This window comes from Triturus cristatus, chromosome 8 (assembly GCF_964204655.1).
Source record: "Triturus cristatus chromosome 8, aTriCri1.1, whole genome shotgun sequence".
Classification (NCBI taxonomy): domain Eukaryota; kingdom Metazoa; phylum Chordata; class Amphibia; order Caudata; family Salamandridae; genus Triturus; species Triturus cristatus.
The window spans coordinates 1,627,374,301-1,627,398,301 of record NC_140591.1 but is presented as its reverse complement, the minus strand read 5'-3'; the positions used below and the strand labels follow the sequence as shown (position 1 = coordinate 1,627,398,301).

At 47.2% G+C, this 24,001-nt stretch overlaps 2 protein-coding genes across 2 annotated transcripts in view; both read right to left on the bottom strand.

Annotated features, from left to right (window-relative positions):
* The window catches only part of LOC146808456 (transient receptor potential cation channel subfamily M member 2-like), a 694,250-nt gene that overhangs the window by 34,011 nt on the left and 636,238 nt on the right, over positions 1 to 24,001 (bottom strand). The gene's annotated exons all lie outside the window — the stretch shown is intronic.
* Positions 1,908 to 4,014, bottom strand: LOC146808457 (uncharacterized). Its single transcript, XM_085623564.1, has 2 exons — positions 3,180 to 4,014; positions 1,908 to 2,621 (listed from the first exon to the last, which is right to left on the bottom strand). Exons 1-2 carry the CDS (start codon positions 3,274 to 3,276, stop codon positions 2,212 to 2,214), a joined length of 507 nt encoding a protein of 168 aa, XP_085479690.1. The 5' UTR covers positions 3,277 to 4,014; the 3' UTR covers positions 1,908 to 2,211.

Here is a 24,001-nt window from a genome sequence, read left to right as displayed (position 1 = left end):
AAATGAAAACACATGTCGGCTCCCCTCGGGACAATCCGTAGGTCACACTCTGCAAGACTAAAATCATGAAGAGAAGGTGTGTCCTGCACTCATCAAAGGACAGAGAGAGAGTGAAGAAGAGAGGGACAGGGAGAGAGAGTGCCGACACTGCGCACCCAGGCCACATTGCCCACCTGCTGCCACCAGTGTGTCTCCAACCACGTGCCGGTATGTAGTGCAGTTCACCAGGTCCCACATCTGAGACAGACCCGTCATCTGAAAGAGTCCAGATACCTGAATGGCAAAGTACATACAATTGCACAAGACATAATCGCCTGACCGCCACTGCGCACCCAGACAGCTGCACCCCATCCCCTCCCACCGCCCAGCGGTGCATGCCCGCCCCTGCGCACCCAGGCCTCACTGCTCACCTTCCACCACTGGCATGTAGAAAAGAGGGCCCACCAACTGCAGCTGCAAGCCACAAGCCCAGGGCCTGCAGACATGGCACCCCCGCTCCGCAGGCCACCAGGTCTCACATTTGGTGCTGGGTCTTGATTACTCCATGGCACAGGACATACCAGTGCACCCAGCCTCATCGCAGGCTGCACACCCGCTCAGCCTTATAGGTGCCACTAACTCTGTGATCCAGGAGGCGACGCCACGTGGTGGTAGGCCTGCGCTGCCCCCTGGCTCATGCCTACACTGTGGTCCAGCAGGGCACACATAACCTGAGCCGTCCGGACCGCCGGGATGGGGCATCATCGCAGGCTACACACCCGCTAAGCACTTAAGGTGCCCCTACCTCAGTGCACTGAAAGTCACCGTCCCATGGCGGTGTGCCTGTGCCGGCCGCAGTGTATCTGACGCCACCAAGTCTGTGCCCCCACAGTCATGGGCCCTCTATTATTGGGTATCGTGGTGCGGACGCCATCATGTCCCCTCCGGGACTGCGGAATGTGATGTTGCAGGCCCCTGGGCCCCCAAGCCTACATGCACACCACACGGATACACCCCGATAAAGGTTGGAAATGGCGTCATGCACGTGCGTCCTGCCCTTTTTATTGGCAGGGTCACATGTGCTGTGACGCGTGTGCTGGATGGGTGTGGTATTGGTGTAAACCAGCCATTAGGGAGTGGCCGTGGCATGCTGAAAACTAGACCTGTGAGCAGCAGATCACTACAGGGGAGTCCTGGCACATGTGGCGTTGTTGTCCCCCCCCTGGAATGTAAGTGTAGTGGGCTGGCCTGGCATATGCCACTACAGCGTAGAGGTTTGAACAATGACCCCGGGGGTCTGTGCGTGGTTCCGTACGGGGCTGGGCAAGGAAGTAACAAATTTGTGTGTCGCTGTTGTTGCGTTGGCACCACCCGGACGACAATCGACAATGTGTCACCCTGTGACCCAAGTCCAACGACATGAGCCACATGGACGTAAGAGGAATTCATTGACCCCCACATCCACTCATGCTACCACACTTGAAAGACCATAGAGTCGACACATTTGTGTGATTCGGAATGTTTAATGCACATTCAGCGGAGTGTTGCATCTGGAGCAGTACAGGGCCGTGCAAACCCCACTTTCAAATGTTGGCCCGTGCAGGGCCAGCCAGAGTCATTCAGGGAATGACCAGTCCAAAGGAAGTGGAAGAGTTCAGTCTGCAGTCTGATAGCAGTATCATTGGCGATCAAACAGGTTATGGCAGTCCATTGTGAGGTCCAAGGTGAGTGTCGCAGAGTGTATTGTGGGAAAGTGGAAGGTGATGATACAGAGGGCACAACCAAGTTGACATCGGCCATGAATCGGAGATGGTGGCTACCGCTTCCTTCTGAGCACGAGGGCAGATTCATCCACATCTTCGTCCTCTGCTGTTTCATGTGCTCCATGTGTGGGTGGTGCTGGCCTTTCTCCATCACTGTGTGGCCGGAGGTGGAATGTCTGCCACACTGTATGGCACTGACACTTCAGGGGGCGGAGATGTGGATGTAGTGGTAGCAGCAGCATGCATCTGCGCCAGGCGTGGTGCCAGCAATGCCATGAGGGTGGTTTTTAGGTCATTGTGGAACCCAGCTACCTCTCGCCGGTGTGCAGCTGTGGCAGCCGCTCCTTCCACATTGGCCCGCTCCATGTTCTCCATGAGCCTCCGCATGAGTCTCCACTCCTGGGCGAGCTCGCTGGATCCACTCTGACTAGTCAGTCGTTCTTGTGTCACAGTCAAGACTCTAGCGATGTCATCCATGGTTTGTTGGAGAGCATGGAGCGGACTGTGGGTGTCCGTGTGAGTGGTCCCTGATGGGACTTAGACACCCACATATGGCATCTAGTTTGTCTGCCATACGGTTGAAGCCCACCTGCACCTGTTCAGCCAGCTGATCCTGGCATGCCAACACATGGAGTTGGAAGGCCATGTATTCTTTGTGGGGGTCCTGGGAGGCAACCGTGGTGGTGGGTGTTTCCTGTAGTGTGGTCTGTGGAAGGGGTGGGTTCTCCTCATTGCAGCTGGGCTGCCCTGCTCCTGGAAGTGTGCTGCGGAGCCTGTCAATGAACTCTCGGAGGGCATCGGAGTCAAAGGTGTGGTGGTCCTCTTCGTCATCAGAGAAGAGTGGTTGGGACTGCTCTGCAGGAGGTGGTGATTGTCCTTCTGAAATGTGAAGGGAAAATGCAATTTATCAATGTGTTCACAGGTGTGTTGTCGCATTGTACATGTTTACAAACAGACTGCATGACTGTGCACATCTTGGCTGTTTCGGAGGGGCTGCCCATTTGCTGCGGGACTGTGCACATTTCGACAACATCACGGCTGTGGGTTTGTACTTGTACATTATCAACTCAGATTTCCCTGCAATGCCACTTGTGATTGGCCAGTGTCTACACCCAGTCGGCACCAGTTGTGTGGTGAACGTGTTGCAGTTTGTGCCACTTTGTTGTCAATGTTGATGTGCTGTGCACGTGATGTGTGTGTACCGCATTTTGGGGGAGTCGCCCCTGCAGCTTTAATTTGGCTGCCCCTTATCCCTTACATGCGGTGTGCCTCTGACTTCTGTGCTCATACAGTGCTGAGATGTTGCATACTTGGGTACATAGTTCTCTTGTCGGAAGTTGGGGTCTTGGGTATGATTTGTCCACAGCTGTGCTTTACTTGTGCATGTGTGCCATTGTGCCCATCTCCCCCGTCCCCCTGTCCCTGGTCGTTACTCACCATATTGCTGTTGTGTCCGGTCCTGTTGAGCAGTGCCCAGTCCCCCAACTCCTGCCACCGTCTCCCCACTGATGACTGTGGGCACGATTTCCACCATGTTGTCTCCTGTGGCGCCGGACTGCCACCTCCAGTCTGCATTGTTGCCTTCCGGTTGTTGGTGAGTTTCAGCTTGGTTTTGTGCTTGCCATCATTCCAGCACCTCTTGACCTCGTCCATTGTCCTCTTCAGCACTCCGACAGCATTCACCTTGTCCACGATGGCCTGCCAAAGTCCATTTTTTGTCGCCAGTGACACAGTGGAGCTGACGAACAGTTGTTGATGGTGTTCGACCACTTCTGTTATCAGGATACTGTTCTCCTGCGCACTGAAGCGCTTCTTCCTACTCTTCTTCTCCTTGGCCTTCCCTTACCCTGTGGTCCCAGGCAGGTCCTCCGGTGGGCTTGTGGGGTTCTGGTTCTCCTCCGTACTTGTTCCGGCAACATCAATGGTTCTTGGCTGTAGTTTGGCATTTTTTTTTTCACCTTTTATGGTGATTGTTCCCACCTAATGCGTGTGGATTGCAGGCCTGTGGCTGGTTTTTGCTGATTTTTGTATCGCGATTGGCCTCATTGCAGCTTTTTTGCGTTCGTGTTTTGCTTTTTTGTGGCGTGGCGTTGATTTTAACGCGCCCATTTAACGTGTTGTCTGGTGACTATCACATGGTACCACCGTGTTGTGAATACTTTGTTGACACGGCGTAAATTTCCCACGATGGACAGCGATGTTGAGGGTTGTGTTAAGTAACTTTTGCGATGGTTATCACACGTTCTTGAGAATATGCCCCTGGGTCTTCTCCATAATCTGTTATGGATAAAAGTGTTGGCATGTCATACACATCTTGTATTGATAAATCCTTTATTAAGTCTCCTGCATAGAACATTTATTCTTCATAGGATTTAAGGCAAAACCTGTTTTAATTTCATCATAATCGATAATTTTATTCGGCAAATACATAAGCTGTAAAAGTCCACAATAAAAATCACAATAAAACACTCATATATATTAAATACAAAAAAGATAAAAACATAAAAATATAAAATTAGGAGAATGGATAGTGTGTTAAGCTACAAACATTAATACCAGACACATCAACAAATCAGCTTATATCTGTGGACAAAATGCACAGGTCTAAAATAATAGATACAGTGACTAGCACATTCTGTTCTTAAAACTAAAACCTATGGACTAATATTGTCCTATCTTGCAGCCACCGCTGTCTTATTCTCCCTATTGCCAATAAAAACCGAGTTACTGCAAATACAGTTAGATAACTTAAATACTTTTTCAATATTCAAAATGCATTAGAATAAGATCTTGTGCCCATTGCCCGGCAAATTGGTATAAACCACTTCTTCCTTGATAGGAAATAGGTTGGGCAGAAAAAGAAGACATGCTCCATAGTTTCCTTCTCTGCTAACAGAACGGACAGTGGCAATCTGAGAGATGAATGGTTTGAGACCATTTACTGGTATATGTAGCTATTTGTAGGGTTCAAGTACAGTCTACAAGCTAATGGGGGCGCTATAGCATCTAGAAATTGTTCGAAGCTATACGAGAGTTTAACTTACAGAAATTGGTCAGTCCTAGTATCTGTTTTAGAAGCTGGCAAAATCTGGCCCAGGTTAAACTGGCAATAACTTATTTTAATCAAGCATTTACTGGTAGCTGGGACATCCTTGCATACATTCCACAGACCTCTACATCCAATCTTACCTAGAGTGTCTCTCACATATTTGAACCAGGGAATATTCCCTGGAATCCCCAGCACATCCTTAAGGCCATCCAAATAGGATGAAAGTGTAGGCATTGCCCAGCTCCATCGCCAGTAAAGAATGCGCATGAGACAAACTTCCTCTGAGATGGGCCTTAATCCCAATTCAAATTTCAGGGGGACTAGTGGTGTTATGTTATGTTATGTTACGGAGATTTGTACAGCACATGGCAGGCCCAGCGACAGAGCGTCCCAGCGCTAAAAGATCCAAGATACAGGTCAAGTGATTGCGGGATGTTGAGCATAGAGACTATCAGATTAGTTTCGGAAGAGCCAGGTTTTTATAGCCTTTCTGTAGGCCAGGTGGCTATCAATAATTCTGATGGATACAGGTAATAAGTTCCATAGTGTTGCTGCCAGCACCTTGAAAGAGCGGCTCCCAGGTCGTGCTCTATTGACTCGGGAATGCATGCTAAGCGCAGATCTGCTGATTGCAACATGCGTTGTGGTAAGTATGACGTAAGGAGGCCGGAAAGGATAAAAGGGGCTTAGTGAGAATGTTATGTGCTAGGCATAGTGTCTTGAAATGTATTCTCTTTGCGACTGGCAGACAGTGTAATTTGGGTAGATGTTCTGATACCGAGCAAAATTTGGGAAGAGCAAGAAGGGACCATGTTGCTGCATTTTGTACCCTTGTTAGGCCCTGGATTCCAGCTTTATTTGCGCCTAAATAGAGAGAGTTGCAATAATCCAGTCTTTTTAGAATCGTTGCTTGGATAATGCTCTTGTGGGTTTGTGAATCAAAGAACACTACCAGGGGCTTGAGTCCACTCAAAAGCCCAATACTGGCCCCTGCAGACGCTTTTGTTTGGGTTTCAAAGGACAGACAGCTGTCCACCCAGACACCTAGATTTTTCACCACTTCCTTGGGTGAGGGTGCAGGTCCCAACGCTCCCGGCCACCATTCTTCTATCCATAGGTGGCTATCTTCCCCTAGCAGCAGGATCTCAGACTTGCTAGCATTCAGCTGTAAACAGTTGGCCATCATCCAGTCTGCTACTGGTGTACTACTAGGAAGGCCTAATAATTGGCGTATAAAACAATTCTCTGAGTCTTGTAGGCTATGGATCTTTTTATAACCCCAGAGTTCTGAACCATTCATTGCAGTTCCCAGTGTCTTGTGCCTTATAGAACAACTGGTCAAATTGGACGATATAATGACTTAAAAAAATTCTGAGGATTGCCCCACTATGCTGCACAACTTCAAGTCTCCTATTTTCTATGTGATTACACCAGTAAGGGACAGCCCCAAATAGTCAAAATCTTTAACTCTCTCTAACGGGACACCTAGAAGTTTAGGATTCTATTTTGTAGAATGGCCTGGGTTTAATATCATACATTTTGTTTTCACTACATATATATCTAATCTCGATAGTTCACAAAATTTCTCAAAGCGACATAGAATATTCTGAAGGACCATAGGAGATTTGGAGATCAATAGGGTATTGTCTGGAAACATTACGGCTGGGCCCTAGAGTTGGCTAATCCACGTGCATCCCCATCACAAACATCCAGGACTTAAATTAAATCATTCATGTACAGTAAAAACCGTGCGGGAGTGCCTGCCTCACACCACGATCCACAGAGAAAGAGGCTGTTAAGTTGCCTGATGTTCCGCACAGCACTTGTGCATAATTTCCCAAGTGGAGCCTTATTAAAATAGCCATAAGATCTGAGGGGACACCCATATCATATAAAACTTGCCAGAGATTATATCATGGAACCATATTAAAAGCTGAACATAAATCAACAAAAACACTGTAAAGGCTGCCCCCGCCCAACACCACAAATGTCCAATAAATTAGCAAAAGATGGAAGAATTGATCAATTGTACTCGCACCGTTTCTAAAACCTTTTATGCTCCTCCATCTAGGAATATAGCCAATTTAGAAATATGGTGCCAAACAGCTATTGAGAGCAATCTATGAAGTTAATTGGTCTGTAGTTACGTGGGTCCTCTGGAGTCTGCCTGTAGGGGTCCCCTGGTATTTTGTCCAATCCTGGAGCTTTATTGCAACTTAATTTACCAAGTGCGGTAGGAACTTCCTCCAAGGAAATAGATGTAAGCATTTTCGCTTGTGGCAGATCACACCCTTCCTTCTGTAAATTTTCAAGCAAAGAGCGCAGTGCTCTGGTTAGAGGATTAGGGATACGTTTTTTCCCTCAATTATTGAGGGCCTTTCTTATAGAAGGCACTATGCCTCAGCATCAGATATTTAAAGAGGAATTTTTTTTTATACCACCGGCCAGTGCAGCCTCAGCAAATGGGGGTAATCGTTTCCCGGAAGAGGAATATTAAGTAATTAGCGTGGCTGCCATATTTTGAACAACCTGAAGCTGACAAACCAAGCCAAGGGGGAGGCCCAGGGGGCTGGAGGCAGCAGCTAAATCGAGGTCACACCCCTCCCCCTCACTTGGGCCCACGGTCGGATGAGACGAGGAGCAGGCCGGTTGGTCCGGTGGGGGCCTAAAAGAGGGCTGACCAGGCAGCATCCAGTGAGGATGCGCGCGGGTTGGTGCGGGGCCCTCACCTATGGACTCCTGCGGAGGAACTGGATCCTAGAGGGACTTACTGCACAATAGTGATATTGCCCTGGCCCATCGATGACAAGGGCCGGTTGCTGTGATCAGACCTGGTAACTGGATGGCACGGGAACGCCTGGGGCCTTATTCACCTGCGGTCGCAGCATAAATAAAAGTACGTATATGACAACTCTGTAATTACCATCAGGAATCCTGGCTCCATCTGCTGTGCTGTTGTCCCAAGTTAGCCAGCGAGAGGCACCGACTAGTTCTTCCTATCTGCAGAGCCCAGGGTCTTGTACGATGCAGAGAAGTCTCAGACTTGTGTTTCTCCGCTAATACATCTCAAACAGTTGCGCGGCTGGGGAAGTTTACTGTCGCTGAAAATAGAGTTACAAAAAGAAACCAGCCGGCTAGCAAGCAAGAGAGACTCTGACAAACCTCCGTTCTAAGTCTAATGCATTTGCACTTGTACTTTATAACCAGATTTTTATATTAGTTTTAAGGTGTTCTGCCCTACCAGGTTGTAGTAACATGCGTGGGATTTTAACTCTCTTCCTTTTAATAATGATAGTATATTGTAACGATTTGAAGTAATTGAACAATAAAGCCTAATACTAATAAAAACAAAACAAAAACAAAAAAACAGGATTATCTCTTAATGGGGGGGGGGGTGTTCGGGGCGGGCAGGACTCCTCTCCTTCGACGTACCTCCGGACTTGGTCCGCCTGGTGGTTCTGTGCCTTGACTGGAGCAGAGTTTTTTTTTCCTTTTTCGTCACCGACCAACCAGTACCACAAGTGCCTGCACTTGTTTACGGGGACATTGCCCTTTCCAGGTGGTCCAGGCCAAAACGCTTCTACCTAGGGTGACCAACTGGCATTGGTGCAAATTCAGGACGGTGAGTGTAAAAATTCAGGACAAAGGGTCAAAATTCAGGACACAAATTCAGGACAGGAGGTCAAAATTCAGGACAAAACTTCAGGACAAACTTTTACAGACACATCAGAGGAGGTCGCACAATAGTATATAAGTAAGCCCAGCCATATCCAAACATATTCAACCATTTGCAAACCTATCCATCATGTATCCTTCCATCTATCATTTCACTCATCCATCCCTTCATCCATCCTTTCACTCATCTATCCATTATCCATCCATCCTTTCACCCTACCCATCTGTACACTCATCCATCCACTCTTCTACCCATCCATTCGCTCATCCATCCAGCCATTTACCCTTTCACCCATCCAGCCATCCTTTCACTTACTCATCCATCCATCCACCCAGTGACTCACCTTTCCACCCACCCATCCACCCACCCACACATCCATCCATCCATCTACTCATTCACTCATGAATCCATCCATTGACCCTATCACTCATCCATTTATCCTTTCACTCCTTCACTCATCTATTAATCCTTTTTTCCATCTACCCTCCCTTTCACTCACTCATCCATCCTTACATCCACCCTTTCACTCATCCATCCATTCACCCTTGCACTTATCAATTCATCAATCCATCCATCATTTCACTCATCCATCCACCCTTTTACCCATCCAGCTACCCTTCCATCCATACATCCAGCTATTTACCTTCTCTCATCCATCCTTCCACTCACTCATCAATCCATCCATCTCCTCTCATTATCCATCTATTCAATCATCCATTCACCCTTTCACTAATTCATCCAGCCATCCACCCATCCCTTCACTTACTCGCCCACCTTTTCATATTAATTTTGAGCTGAGCCTTTTTGAGAAGAGGCCCATCAAGAACTTCACCCTCGCTGCGGGAGCCATTCCAGGACTGGGACAGAAGCCACCCAGGGCAGAGACAGGATCCACTACAGGGGGGACAGGAGGGGGTGTACGGGGGGGACGGGACAGGAGCCACCACGGGGGGGGGGGCAGGAGTCACCACATGGGGGACAGGAGCCATTACTGGGGGGGGGGACAGGATCCACCAGGGTGGGCATTCAGTAATCTAGTATCATCTTGGTCTCTTCAGGGTGGGGTAGGGCTCCTAACCCCCTCCTGGACAAGAGAACGAGAGGACAGGCTCTCAATGTTAGTTTTGCCCCCCCCCCCCTGTGATGTACAGCACTTAAAGGAGATACTCCAAGAGAACTGATTTATTGTCCTCCATACGTTGTTAATCAGTGTGGGTGCGATAGAGCCATTTCTTTATTTTATTACATTATAGACTGCATGTTTGAAGAACCAGTGTTTGCTTACAATTTAGTAACAGTAATTAAGCCCTGTGAAGAGAACCACGTGCTGCCTCGGGGTAATCAGGGCCGGTCCTAGGATGTTTGGGGCCGTGGGCAGAAAGGGAATGTGCGAGGCCCCTCTAAATTGCAGAGACATGACGCATTCAGGGCTGTTTGCATCTGAATAGATGCCCCTGCTCCTGACGCTACAGCCCCTCCCTCTCAGTCATCTTCAAGCACCTCTTAACAGCTCATCAAGGGCTGCAGGTGTGAGGGTTGCCATCCCGCTGTGCCTCTCCAATGCTGCTGGGTATCTGAGCTTTGCTGCTGCATCGGAGTCCGTTACACCCACCTCAACAGCATCGGAGTCAAGCAGGGAGGTGGGTGGTAGCTGTGCCGGCTTTAGGGTGGTGCGACCGGTGCCCGGCAGGGGCGGCTCTAGGCTCATGGTGGCCCTGTGCAGGGAGCGCAGGTAGGGGGCCCCGGAAGAGGGGGTCCGGGCGGGGCGGAGCTCAGGAAGGTGTTTTAATAAAACGTCCAGAAAAGGCGTTAGATGACCAGTAACATGGTAACAGAAAAACGACGTTTACTTTTTGAGTGCTCATCACTTGGATACTTTGTTTTAGAATCTGGGTCTCTGGAGGGACCCCTTTCAACAAGAAAAACACGTTGCGCGTCCGTAAGAGAGTTTGGCCACAAAGCAGGATCCCTCCAATCACATAAATCATATTCAGAACACGGGTCTGTAACATGGTCTTGCTCTTTGGCTTCCTTTTCAATACCAGCATCATCCGTCTGTAAACTCTGAACCTCCTTCAGAATGCCAGATGTTGATGGACCGATGAATGATGTTTCAGTTTCTCTGTCTGAGGGTCTTTTGTAATAATCCTCATCCTGAGTTGGTAATTGCTGCATGTTTGTATCAATTTCAGAGTCACCTTGTTCATTTTCATTGGTCTGCTCATGAGTATCATTCTGCTCATGGATATCATCATTTTTTTGTTCTTCTTTATGGTCGTCAGTGCCTGTTTTACCGAGTGCATCAGCAGTACTCTGGCCAGAGGATTCTCCATCTTTAGGTTTCCCTTGGGTGATAAAGTTCAGGATTGCTCCTTCCTGTGACACAACGAAAGCCTGCTGAGCCACCTTTCTCTTTCGTTTCGAATAACCAGATTTTTGTACTCTAATTCTCTTCATTTTGCTTGCAATGAAGCGGGCGAGGTTAGCAGTGGGTAGGGAAAAAAAGAAGACAATCAGCAGTGGCGGCTGCTGAAAGATTTTGATGTGTCATTTTTATTTTCTTGCAAAAACAACAGTTGATGGACAGAATGCAGAACAATGTCATACATTCACCCCCGTACAGAGATCTGGGCCTAAATTCATCGTTTTTTGCTCACCACACCACCCCAGTTCAGACATGGCCATATGCAAATCAGCCTTGACCCTGTGCCTCATGGGAACAGTCCAGCCCAAACTGCCAAGCCATGTCTTCCCTGGACTACACAATGAAGGACCAGCATACCTTAATGAACGAGTGAATTTCCACCAACCTACCAGGAAAACATGTTCCAGAACCATCTCCCTAGCAGCCACCCAATGCAGCCGCTGATAAAACAGTGGAGGCCGCTACTTCTCCCACATGGCAGTGAAGACCTGAAAACCCTCCCCCTGCACCTTAGAGCCTCACCATCGCTCCAACAGTTCAGGAAGAACCACAAGACCTCGCTGTTCAACCAACAAGCAGCATCAGTGTTTCCCAAACTGGGGTCCGAGGACCCCCAGGGGTCCGTGGCACATTCCCAGGGGGTCCTCAGCCAGCAATTTTAAAAGCACTGCAAAGTTCTTTGTGAAATTAGCAGTTTGAGCAACTATAAAAGTGTCAAGAAAATGCCAGTGATTAATGTACCTGCTGGAGAGAGATGAGACTTTTGTCCAGTGGCAGCTTTGACTTATCTAATGTGACACAGAGAGTTAATATGCCTACTGCACAGAACGTGTACAATGCATTTTAAAAAACAGTGTTTTATGTGCCTAGGTCAATGGGTTACTGATTTTGTCACAGAGATTCTTTCGTCACTGTGCAATTCATAAGGGACAATCGTAATCTAGCAGTGTCCTATAAACTGTCATCAAAGAGCTGCTTGCAAACTGCATGGTAAAAGTTAGCAACATATGTTTATTCCCAGTCTATCATTATCCTGATGCTGCTATGTTCCCACTTCCTGCACATCAACAATTTTGTAATGCCTTTTTGTCACTTCTATGTGTGCTGCCTAATGCAGCACACATGGAAGTTACAAAACGTCATTTTTATTAAAGATTGTTTATGTGCAGGAAGGGTCACCTTTCTGAACATAAACAATCAAAGGTGTTTTGCTTTTTCCGTTGGAAAAAGCAAAAACAAGGAGAAATAAGGCATTTCTCCTAATTTCGCAAAGTTAACACCAGGTTTTTCATGGTCTTAATTTGGGTGCTGTCTCCTATTTAAGCTGACCTTGTAAATAGAGGGCAGCGTCAAAATCAATGGGTGTTGGAGTGAAACGCCCACTGTAACTCCCACTGCCCACCTTTTTCACGCTAAGCATTGCGTGATAGGGGGCCTTATTTACAAGGCAGCGTTAAGTGGCTTAACGCTGCCTTTTAAATAAGGCAAAGCCCCTATTGCCACAGGAACATCGCTAAAAGTGACGTTCCCATGGCGATAGGGACTGGTAAATATGCCCCTGAAATCCTTAGTAATTCGAGTATTTGTTTTGTGTGCACACGTGTTTTTTTTTTTTAATTACTGTTTTAATGTTTGAAATTTAAATCCTACAAATTGCTTGGGGTTCCCCGGCTTTCAGTGGTGACTCAATGGGGGTCCTCAGGAGTCGAAAGTTTGGGAACCACTGAGCAGCATGATCCAGCAGCATGAATCCCACACCGCCTCGAGACCCTTATGTGTGAAGCAGCTGAGCTTTACAAACCCTGACTGATTGATAGTAATTACCCTTCCCACTACATGTATGACACATTATGAGGACTAGCCACATATGGAAGGTTTATTTGAAGAGTGTTATAAAACTATAGGGTAGATCATGTGACTTGGCATACAAGGTCTGTTTTCTCAGTCCACTGGGAACAGTAGAGCCTGGAGAATAGTTCATGATCTATTTGGGAAGTGACCTTAGCAGGAAGAGAGTAAGCTACCTTGAAATCATGTCACACAGAGACCTGTCTCAGTACGTCACTAACTGATCCTGAAGACAGCCTACAGGTAACCAAAGACTCGTACACTTTACCACATTGTCAAAAGACAAAATACAATATATTTAATTAAGGTTTCTTGTATAGTGCCATATTCCAGCAACCAGTTCTGCTCGCTTTCAGAGCACCTATTAAACAAGGATTAATTACAGTGAGTCCTAAGGCTATGAAAAGGCACTAGAGGTTCACTAAAGCAAAATTAATGTGCAAGGAACATCCAGTCAGGAGACAACTTTCAAGCAGACGTACGAATCACTAGCACAGCGTACCAATGACCCCATGGGCCGTGGCATAAGCAAGGAAAATGGCCCCTTTGGCTGCTGCTCAGGAAGTAAAATATAGCAATTATCAGGGTTCAATGGGCCCCTGAGGGTTTTGGGTCTCAGTACCACTGTACTTGCTGAACCAATGGTAACTATGCCCCTAGTATGGACAGAGAAGGCTGCTTCACCAATTGCAAACTGAGGACTAGTTAAACTAGTTTTCTCTGCTAGTCACATGACAAGCACTGGAATGTAATTAAAGAAATGATCAAGAAGCCAGTCTCCTACCAAGGTCTCTGCAAAGGGCATTAGATTGAGTTAACATGGGTAGGCACTGCCATCCTATTCCAGGCGTCCATCCATAGGTGCTTGCATTTCATGTCTGCCTCAACACCATATAAACAGACATAACCAAATGCCAAGCACATTCGAACACTCGATGTTTTAAAAGATTTGTGCAGGCAGATCCACTCATTAGATCACAAGTATCCGCTTCATACTCTGTTTTCATGATTGTTGATAAGTAATTGTAATCATTTTAATGAATCCTTAACATTACGTCTAACACCTCGTACCCTGCTCTCCTCTTCCCCCCAATACGACCGTGCCTCCCAAGTTACACCTCCAAAAGTCACCATGCCTCCTCTCAGCCACAAGTAAACACCGCCCCTGCACTCCTGACTCACTCTTCCCTCAACATACAGCGCCGATCTGTACCACTCCCTACCCCTGGCGCACGGTGACCACCTCTCCGACCCGCGCCCTCTCAGAGATGAATCGTGAGAGAGAGGCTCTCTCTCACGATTCATCATGCCCTCCCTTCCCATGACCACCAGAATACCTCCAGCTCACCACCTCACATGGCTTACCTCCACCCAGACCCAAAGCACACACCATCTACAATAACATCCTCACCCAACCTTCCCCACACCCCCGGCTCCTCACCCCCACGGGCTGTGATACATTCCTACGCCTGATCTGCCCTCCTCCCCAAGGCTCCCCACACCCTCGTCCAATGGCTCACCTTCCCTCGGGTTCACTCTGCAGTGGCACACGCTGACCTCCTCACTCCCCCTTCCCATGCCCTGACCCTCGGGCTGCTCACCTCGCAGCTGGCACCAAAGGTTGCACACTGGCATGCTATCCTCTGCAAGGCGGCCTTTCTTGCCCAGGGTCTCTAGGCGCGCCGGTGCATGGCCTCGGCCGGTCTCGGTGCTGCTCGCTGCACGCCGGGCACGGGTGCTGCCACCCCTCCTGCCGCCAGTGATGCGTGGTGCTTCTGTAACCCCTTCGCTGCAGGACTCGCGGGCACTGCGCATGTGCGCGCATGCGAGCCTCCGGAGGTGCCAGATCTGGACTATTAAAACAAGCTCGATTCTCCTGGAAAAAAATTTCTAAACAAGCACAAGACCTACCAGAAGAGCCCGAAACAAGACCGACCCCACACAAAGACGAGACTGGGTTAGAAAGGAAAAGAGTATAAGAACAACCATTCAGCGTGCATCACATTGGATTTAGCACGCCTCAGTCGTTCATGCGCCAAATCCCTGCCAGGGGCCGCTACAAATATGTATTGTATCTGATTCCTCGTGGTGGCCCCTGGGGTTTGGTGGCCCTGTGCAGGTGCACAGCTTGCACATGCCTAAGGCCGCCCCTGCCTGTAATGGCAGTGCCTGGAGCGGGGAGGCAGCCCTGACTCCCAACGAGAACCACCGGGAATCGAAGGGATGGCAGCAAAGGGGTCAATTGTGCGCTGGCGGCGCTGCTGCGGAGAGGCTGCCATACACTGGCAACAGTCTGCACCCGTCATAAAAACTTGGCAGAGAGAAAGAGCACTGCAAGGCGGCAGGTGCAGGCCTATTGAGGGGTAAAGCGGGGTGTTTCAGGGCGTGAACCCCCTTCTGAAATCATCCACCTGGGTCACACCCCTCTGCACAGTGGGGACTTTGATGACATTGGGGCAGTGGTCGAAGTGGGGGAAAAAAGTAGAGGAACTGTGGGCGGAGAATCAGAGGGCGGGAATAACCCAAGGATTGGCTCAGTGGGCGGGGCCAGAGGTTTGGTCAGAATGCGCAAAAATCCCAATTTTTAGTATTTGTTTGGCATTTCACTGCCCAGTTTAATCAACCAATGGATACACATGATTACTTAAGGTTATAATGAGTTATTTACATTAAAACACATTCACAAAGTGGGATATGCTTCTAATCACAGAATGTCCCAAATAAAATAAAATGTGGAAGCACAAGCCATTTGTAGCCGAGCCATGGAGTTTCTGTCATCAGCACTTCTCCCTTTTTCCACAACAGCAGTTCAAACATGAATGGCAAAATATCCTAGTTTGCAAATGTTTTCTATATAACTCTGGCTCTGCCATATTTGCCTCATAATGCAAGATCTGCAGCATGATCTGACCATTTAAACTAATAAATTGTTTATAGCTCAAACGTATCCAACGTTAATAAAAAATGTGACTTGTTTTGCTGCGGAGTGGATGGCCCTTTGCAAAGGTTGACTGATCACCTTTCTCACTGTTGCATTTGTATGTTACACTGGTACTAATGAGGCAAAATCTTTCCAAAGACTGTTAGCATGTGTACACATGTCAAAATAATAAAATATCAGAAAATATACTGCATTACGATGCAGTCTTTTTTTAATGCATAATTTAGTCAACACTGCGGCATAATTTTGTCCTCCTTTGCTTGCTGCCAAATTAATTCCAGTGGCCCCACAGCAAGCAGCACATGTTAAAAGTGCTTGTGAATGAAGCAAAGAGACTGTGAAGTTTGCAAACTTAGTTTGGTGTGCATGCAAATCCTGCATTGCCAATCCCTGGTGAGTTGCAGCTACTACCTCTGAAACAAGGCCAATGGAGGTACCTACGGGTGAGGCAGACTGGCCTCAAGGGCAGGTCCGGCCTTAGCACTGGTGGTGCCCTGTGCATTAATGTTTGTTATTGCCCCCCAACGACCACATCTGCCATGGTTTCCCTCACTACTACCCTTTAACAGTGCCCCTCAAGTCTCCATAACCACACTCTCTCTGATGCATTTGGTTTACAGCGCCACTCATACCAGTGTAGGGTGTCAGAGCACTTTACATCCCACTCATTACTCAGAGACAATCAATATGTGTGTAAATCACTGTATAGAAAGTGTTACATAAGACTAAGGACTACAAGGTGTAGCGGTCACATGACAACCATACTAGTAGGCCGTATAGTTTAATAGTGATTGGTCTGGAGAAACACAAACTCAGAATTTAAAACATAATACCGTGGTTGGTGGTTCTCTTTAATAATCAGAATTGATTTCTGTCCAAAAGAACACTTTTTGTAACATTAGGATAACCAAAGACTGGGGGGAAAAACACAATGCTCTAATTTATACCTTGCAGTTTGTATGCAGCTCTTAGATGACAGTTAATAGCTCACTGTTCTGTTAGGATTTTAACTTATAAACTGCAAGCAACAAAAGGATTTCTCTGACAAAAGCAGTAGCCCACTGACCTATTTACATTATGTGCACTTTGTGATCTGCATGGTACATGTTCTTTGCAGCAGGCACATTAACCCTATGTGCTACCTTTCCATGAGTCAAAACTTCCACTAGACAAAACTCCAATCTCTCGCTAGGAAGAACATTAAACACCAGAGTCATCATGACATTTTTATTGTTGCAAAAAATTGCTGGAGGCCAGAAAGGAGGCAGCAAGCGCTTTTAAAACCTTAATATACTTGCAAACATAATGCCTCCACCCAAAGTCAGCGCCCGGTCACACCGGTTGCATTGCCCTAGAGCTGGCCCTTCTCAAGGGTCCTGTGACCACAGTGACAGAGTCACTGTTGTTCTAGGCTGTGCTGCTTCAAAGGCCTGTCTGCAAGACTGGAGGTGAACTTCAGTATGGATTGTGGTGGACAAACCTTGAAAGTTAACCCAGACTTGCCAGTGCTAGGGTCGACCTGTTGGTGCTACGACACCGGGGCTTCTAAGGTCTTGCGAAGCCTTCTAAGGTCTAGCATGGGATTATGCTCTCTCAGGAGAGTCGTCTGGTGGACTGGTTATTAAGGCTGAACCTGGTTCCCCAGTTCCAAATTCAGCAGCTCTGGTCATAGTGCCACATCCTCTCCCCCACTGAACACCATACTGCCCCACTGAGAAAAACTCACCCTGCCTTCAACTACAACCCAATTGCTGCCGGCTATAAACACCTGGATGTGGCTCAATTTAAATGACGCAGAGCAATATGCAGCCTACAAAAAAAAGTGACAGCATCCTGAAAAAAGCCAACACTCATAGGGAATGCAAAATTTAGCAAACCATCTGAAATGTAAGCAGGAACAACATGGTTACCTTAACGCTTTTACACTCACTATTCAGAAATCAGTGAGTGCTTTTGCCTGAAAAGTTAAGGACATGACTACAGGGCCTTGAATGGACCCATTTCAATGTCCATTGCTGATATCCTTACAAAACGTTAGAAGTATGGAAAAAGATCACATCCCTGAACGCAGAGCTGCAGTACACCTTTTGTTTTCCAATCCACACTTTGCAGTACCTCCAGGATTGGTGCACTAGTTGCAAGCCCAGGGAAAACAAAGACAAGAAAACAAAAATAGCGCTTCACTCGCAAATTCTGTAAAAGTGGCGCTAATGTGTTTGGGTGTGAATGAAATCAATCTGGCCAGTTTGCTACCACTCTGTCTTACTTTATTTAGTTATTTTTAACCTTTTATTACAGATGCTGCACTTTGGAATTAAATACGACATTTCCAGCAAAAAATATTTTCTTTTTTGGATCCATTTCACAGGGGAGCAAATAAAAGAAAGCAGAGGAAAGAGAGTGAGAATCCCATCTTGAAGTCACGGTTTTCAGTAAGAGAAGAACTGCTAGACAGAAAGAGAGGGAAGAATGAAAGAGGGGGGGGGCAGCTGAAGCGGCAGAGCAGAAGTGGACACTGTATTTTTCTTCTCTGAGCAAGAAGGAAGAGACAGAGTCCTGTTACTTCTCTGCCACCCGTCCTCGAATGCCAGGAAACGCCGAGCTTTATTTAAAGGTGATGGTGATTTCTTGCGTCCTGGGACGCTTTTTCAAAATAAACAAGCATTGGCATAGCCAATGGGTCTCGCTTTTGGGACCTTTACATTTACAAAGGCGAGACCTATTGGCTATGCCAATGCTTGGTGTGGTTGTGTGTGTGTGTGTGGTGGTGTGTGTGTGTGTGGTTGTGTGTGTGTGGTTGTGTGTGGTTGTGTGTGTGTGTGTGGTTGTGTGTGTGGTTGTGTGTGTGTGGTTGTGTGTGTGGTTGTGTGTGTGTGTGTGTGTGTATGTGGTTGTGTGTGTGTGTGGTTGTGTGTGTGTGGTTGTGTGTGTGTGTGGTTGTGTGGTTGTGTGTGGTTGTGTGTGTGTATGTGGTTGTGTGTGTGGTTGTGTGTGTGGTTGTGTGTGTGTGGCTGTGTGTGTGTGGTTGTGTGTGTGGTTGTGTGTGGTTGTGTGTGTGGTTGTGTGTGTGGTTGTTTGTGTGTGGTTGTGTGTGTGGTTTTGTGTGTGTGGTTGTGGGTGTGTGGTTGTGGGTGTGTGGTCGTGGGTGTGGTTGTGGGTGTGGTTGTGGGTGTGATTGTGGGTGTGGGTGGGTGGTTGTGTGTGTGGTTGTGTGGGTGGTTGTGTGTGTGTTTGTGTGTGTGGTTGTATGTGTGGTTGTGTGTGTGGTTGTGTGTGGTTGTGGTTGTGTGTGTGGTTGTGTGTGTGTGTGGTTGTGTGTGGTTGTGGTTGTGTGTGTGGTTGTGTGTGTGGTTGTGTGTGTGGTTGTGTGTGTGTGGTAGTGTGTGTGTGTGTGGTTGTGGTTGTGTGTGTGGTTGTGGGTGTGGTTGTGGGTGGTTGTTTGTGTGGTTGTATGTGGTTGTGTGTGTGGTTGTGTGTGTGGTTGTGTGTGTGGTTGGGGTTGTGTGTGTGTGTGTGGTTGTGTGTGTGGTTGTGGGTGTGGTTGTGTGGTTGTACGTGTGTGTGGTTGTGTGTGGGTGTGTGGTTGTGTGTGGTTGTGTATGTGGTTGTGTGGTTGTTGTGTGTGTGGGTGTGGTTGTGTGTGTGGGTGGGGTCATGTGTGTGTGTGTTTGTGTGTATGTGTGTGGTTGTGTGTGTGGTTGTGTGTGTGTGCGTGTGTGGTTGTGTGTGTGTGGTTGTATGTATGGTTGTGTGTGTGGTTGTGGTTGTGTGTGTGGTTGTGGTTGTGTGTGTGTGTGGTTGTGTGGTTGTGCTTGTGGTTGTGTGTGTGGTTGTGTGTGTGGTTGTGTGTGTGACAGTAATACTAAAAGCATCTCAAAATAAAGGAACACAAACATCGAGTTTGTGGAAAGAGAAAGCACGTTGTAAGTCAAACAAACGCAGCAAAGCATTAACACATCAACAAAACAAACATGATCACTTAGCGAAGACTTAGTGCTGATAATGGATATACACCACCCATCATCTTAAGAGTTCGATTGCAGCCAATGTGAACTCAAACCTGCCCCCTCCTTGTGAGTTGCACCCCATATTTCATGAGTTGTAACTGCTGCACCAACCATAGCGCTTTGAGATCTAAAGCGCTACATAGGTCTAATCGATTAACCAGTCGCCAACATGCTGTGCTTTTAAAGAGAATGTGCCAAAAGTTTCCAGCTTCCTCATCATGTCCTCATGAAAGAGCCAACAAAAGGACTCCCTGAATGGTGCAAGGGACATGAAGCAGCCGCTGCGATCAGAAATAAACACTGTGAACGTTATCCAGTTTCACAGTAACATTTCCTTAATGTTCTTTAAGTCACAAAACAGTAATACTAAAAGCATCTCAAAATAAAGGAACACAAACATCGAGTTTGTGGAAAGAGAAAGCACATTGTAAGTCAAACGGGCGCAGCAAAGCATTAACACAACATGTTCTTTGATGTTTGATGTTCTTTGAACGAGAACATCAAAGGGGCGCAGCGAAAGTGATCGCGGGCGAAAGTGAAAGTGATCGTGTGCGCTTAATGAGCATGACGATGTTTGCCAGCCTCTGCTCCTAAGCGCGCGCCCGCGCACATGCACTGTAGCTCTAGGCTGGCCATGGTAGCATGTTTTTGAGCCCTCAATAAAAGTCTCGCCAGATCAGCGCATGCGCTGGGTCAGGCGAGACCTAAAAAGTTGGTACTGTGACTGGTCCCTATCTGGCTCTCCATTTTTACCCTCACCCTCAGGGGAAAAAAATCTCAACTCTGCAGCAGTGCCACTGCACTTCAAAGAGACTCGTTTTAGTTATTTCACGGTCTCACCATTTAAGAACTGAACCATTTTCAATATGCTATCCTACGGAGCCATAGTTGTTGCTTATTTATGTTACACTTCTAACAACCATTGAAAAAGCCAATAGTACTGGCTTGTTGTAGGTGTAATGTTACTTGCTGTATTATATATCTGGAAATAATGACAAAAGTAACAAAATACCAGTCGGGCGGCACACTAGTTTGAGCTAAAAGCATTGTAAATGACAATGCCTTTTATGTATGTGTTAATTATCAAAACTGATAAATAAAAGGCATTGTCATTTACAATGCAAATAGCTTAAACTCTCGGGAATGCGAGACCTATTGCATTGCAAATGCTTGTTTATTTTGGCTCAAACTTTTAGATTTGCACAGAGAATAACATGGAATGTCTAAGTTTTCTTATTTGGCAGAATTTAGCAGTGGAAATTCATTAGTGGGTTCTTCCAAAATAAAGAACATAACAAATGACAGGATAGCATTGCTAATGTGTTTTCACTATTTGAGGAACTACTGATAAGAAATAGCTTTTTACTAGAATGTATGTTAGCATAATGATCATGTAGAAGACCATGTTCTCTGTAAATATACATGTAATCAGAATTAGGCCACTATTTTGAATTTCCGATATAGAGTTAACAAGGTTAGGGTCTGATATCAGATTCAGAATTTTGTGAAATTGCTGCACTGATTAGAATTTCTCCACACAACTTTCTCCAGATATCACCTTGAAGCATTTGCATTGCAGACCATTGAACGTTACATTTTGGAATAATTTTAGAGAGGTCTGAGCCCTATTACACTCTGGACCCTAACGTCATACATTGACATTTGGGTGCCAATTCCGATCCTGTAAAACTCGGGTACGAATGGTCGTACGGAGCGTATTCTCTGTCCGACTCGTACCCGGGTAAAACACCTTACAAACCCGCAAGTACGATTCGTACAGAAATACCATTTCCGTACGAGTCGTACAAAAGACCGACCGGCTAAAAAATACCCACAATTCCGATCCGGGACATCGCGTACGTGACGTCCGGACGGAGTCAGGCAGCGATTTACGGACCAACAAGTACGATCCGTGGCTACGTCACTCCGCACGGCTCATATTTTACGGCAGCCAAAAATTTCCGGGAAATTGAGGACGACGCGAACAAGGAACACCGGTACGCGATGGACAGCCATGGACCCCATCCTACGTGTCATCCCGGCCCTCATAGCCTACGACCTTGGGTACAGAAACCGACGCAGACGCCGCAGAAGGTCAGAACAACCCCCAGGGGCACAGAGGGGGGGCGAGGGGCAGGAAACATACCCCCCACCCAACAAAAAACATATATATCCTGCACATAAATTACCTCCATGGTCTGGTCACTTCGGGGGACGTGTCCACCAATCCCACGTCCCGCCACAACGGAAGTGGACGTGGACGCTTACCCGTCACCACTACAATGGTGGTACGTCCCGTACCCACGCCCCCCAGAGCGTGGGTACGGTCCGTACCACCATTGTAGTGGTGATATAGGGGTACGCGTGTACGGACCGTACCCACGCCCCCAGAGCGTGGGTACGGTCCGTACCACCATTGTAGTGGTGATGTAGGGTGAAGTACTGGGAATTTTAAGCCCAGCGGTGCAGGGGAACACACCCTATGACTTCGGGTTCTTCCTGTTTCAGACCTACAGAAACACAGAGTCTTCTGGGTGAAGTCAAAGATCAGTTTATTGGCTGCAGACTAATTACAGGTATCCTAGAAGTACAACAGCGTGTATGTTCTCAGGAGACTGCTAAAAGTTACAGAAACGGGCTTCTCCTTAAATACAAAATATCATGCTTCAGGCACACATTCCTTGGTTTACGATATGGCCATATAAAGGTATACATTACAAACGAAAAAACAGAGTCATGATGACCATCCCACATTCCAGTTAAGCCAGCCCGCAATTATTTACCCAGCAAGGCTCAGATCCCACATCAGATATCGATAGGCCCCAATAAACATGAGCATCTCCTGTTTGGAAAACAAGCCATAAAGCAGGAACAGTCAGGTGCGAAAGAGATTAGCTGGAGGCTCGTGTAGGATGAAAAGGCTTTATGGTATGTCAAGCCCTGATGCTAATCACAGGTGGCCGGAGGACGGGGAGCTCGTGAGACCGGACTGACCTGGGGCAGCGGAGCCAAGCTGCCCAGGTCACAGAAAAGTCAAAGAAAGGCACATGTGCTCTAAAAGGCCTGTATTTGCTTCATGATATGTAGCCTATGTGAGGGCAACCATAAGATGGCCACCGCTCTAAGATGGAACCCACGTAGTGATGTATAATAACGTATACACAGTGCATTCATAGCTAAACCGTTACACAAAGCACTTGTACATACCGCATTAACCATTCGCGGTTCACTAATACCGGGATAGACAGGGGTAGGGCCCTGCCTCCTACGCGGTCCCAAATTCTAAAGTACGACAGACCCTCCTTTTGCCCTTACATAGGCAATAACTATACTCATTTCACTCCAAGTCTAGGTCAATATTCACGAAGTCATGGAGATGTTGCTGTAGCATCATCCTATTACTTAGCTCGTCCCTCGATACAGGTTTCCTTACACATAATGTAGCACAGAGGCCACATATCGCAGGAGCACACTGTATGCACAGACAGAACAGGAAAAGGATGGCTAAGATCATTCCAATGACCATCAGAACTTTCCAACCCCAGGCAGATATCAGTTCCCAGAACCACCCCACCAGTGACCAATCTCCTTTATCCACGTGTATGGACTCAGATATTTTATGTAGTTTGGAGATGGCTTGATAAACTGTTGGAGCGTTGTCTGGTATGAAAATGCAACAACTAGATTGGATAACCTTACATACCCCACCGCGGTCTGCAAGTATGACGTCTAGAACCATGCGGTTCTGCAAAGTCATGAGGCGATCCGCTTGGAGCTCAGCTGTCAAATTACCAAGGGCACCAGCCGTAACATTAACAGTGGATTCAACCACACGAGTCAGTTGTCTCAGGTTCCTACTATTAACCATAGGTCCCCAAAACGGCAGGAAACCCAAAAAGAAATCTCCCGCTTCCTGACCGGCAGTATCCTCCTTACTAATCACGCCTCTCACAACTCTGGTCTTGTGATAGTCGGAGGCGGCAGTAAATGTTGGCGGTAGCAGGTTTGCAATATAACATGTGCCCGAGAAGTCAGGGGGCAACCATGTACATGCTCGGTCATTGCAGATAAAATATGTACCCTTGGCAGCCAAAAACGCAGGGGAAAACTGTGACGGAAAAGTGTACGTTTCAGTACAGTCACTTCTCCCCAGTTGAGCTCTTGGATTCTGACCATTACCTTGTAAACAGAACCGACCTATGTGGGGTATGACCCAGATTGGGGATGAGATTTTTCGCTGTCTTTCACCCAGACTAATACTATACCCCGTCGCGTTCCACCCTACATAAGCTCTCAACTCTTCTTTGGGAATA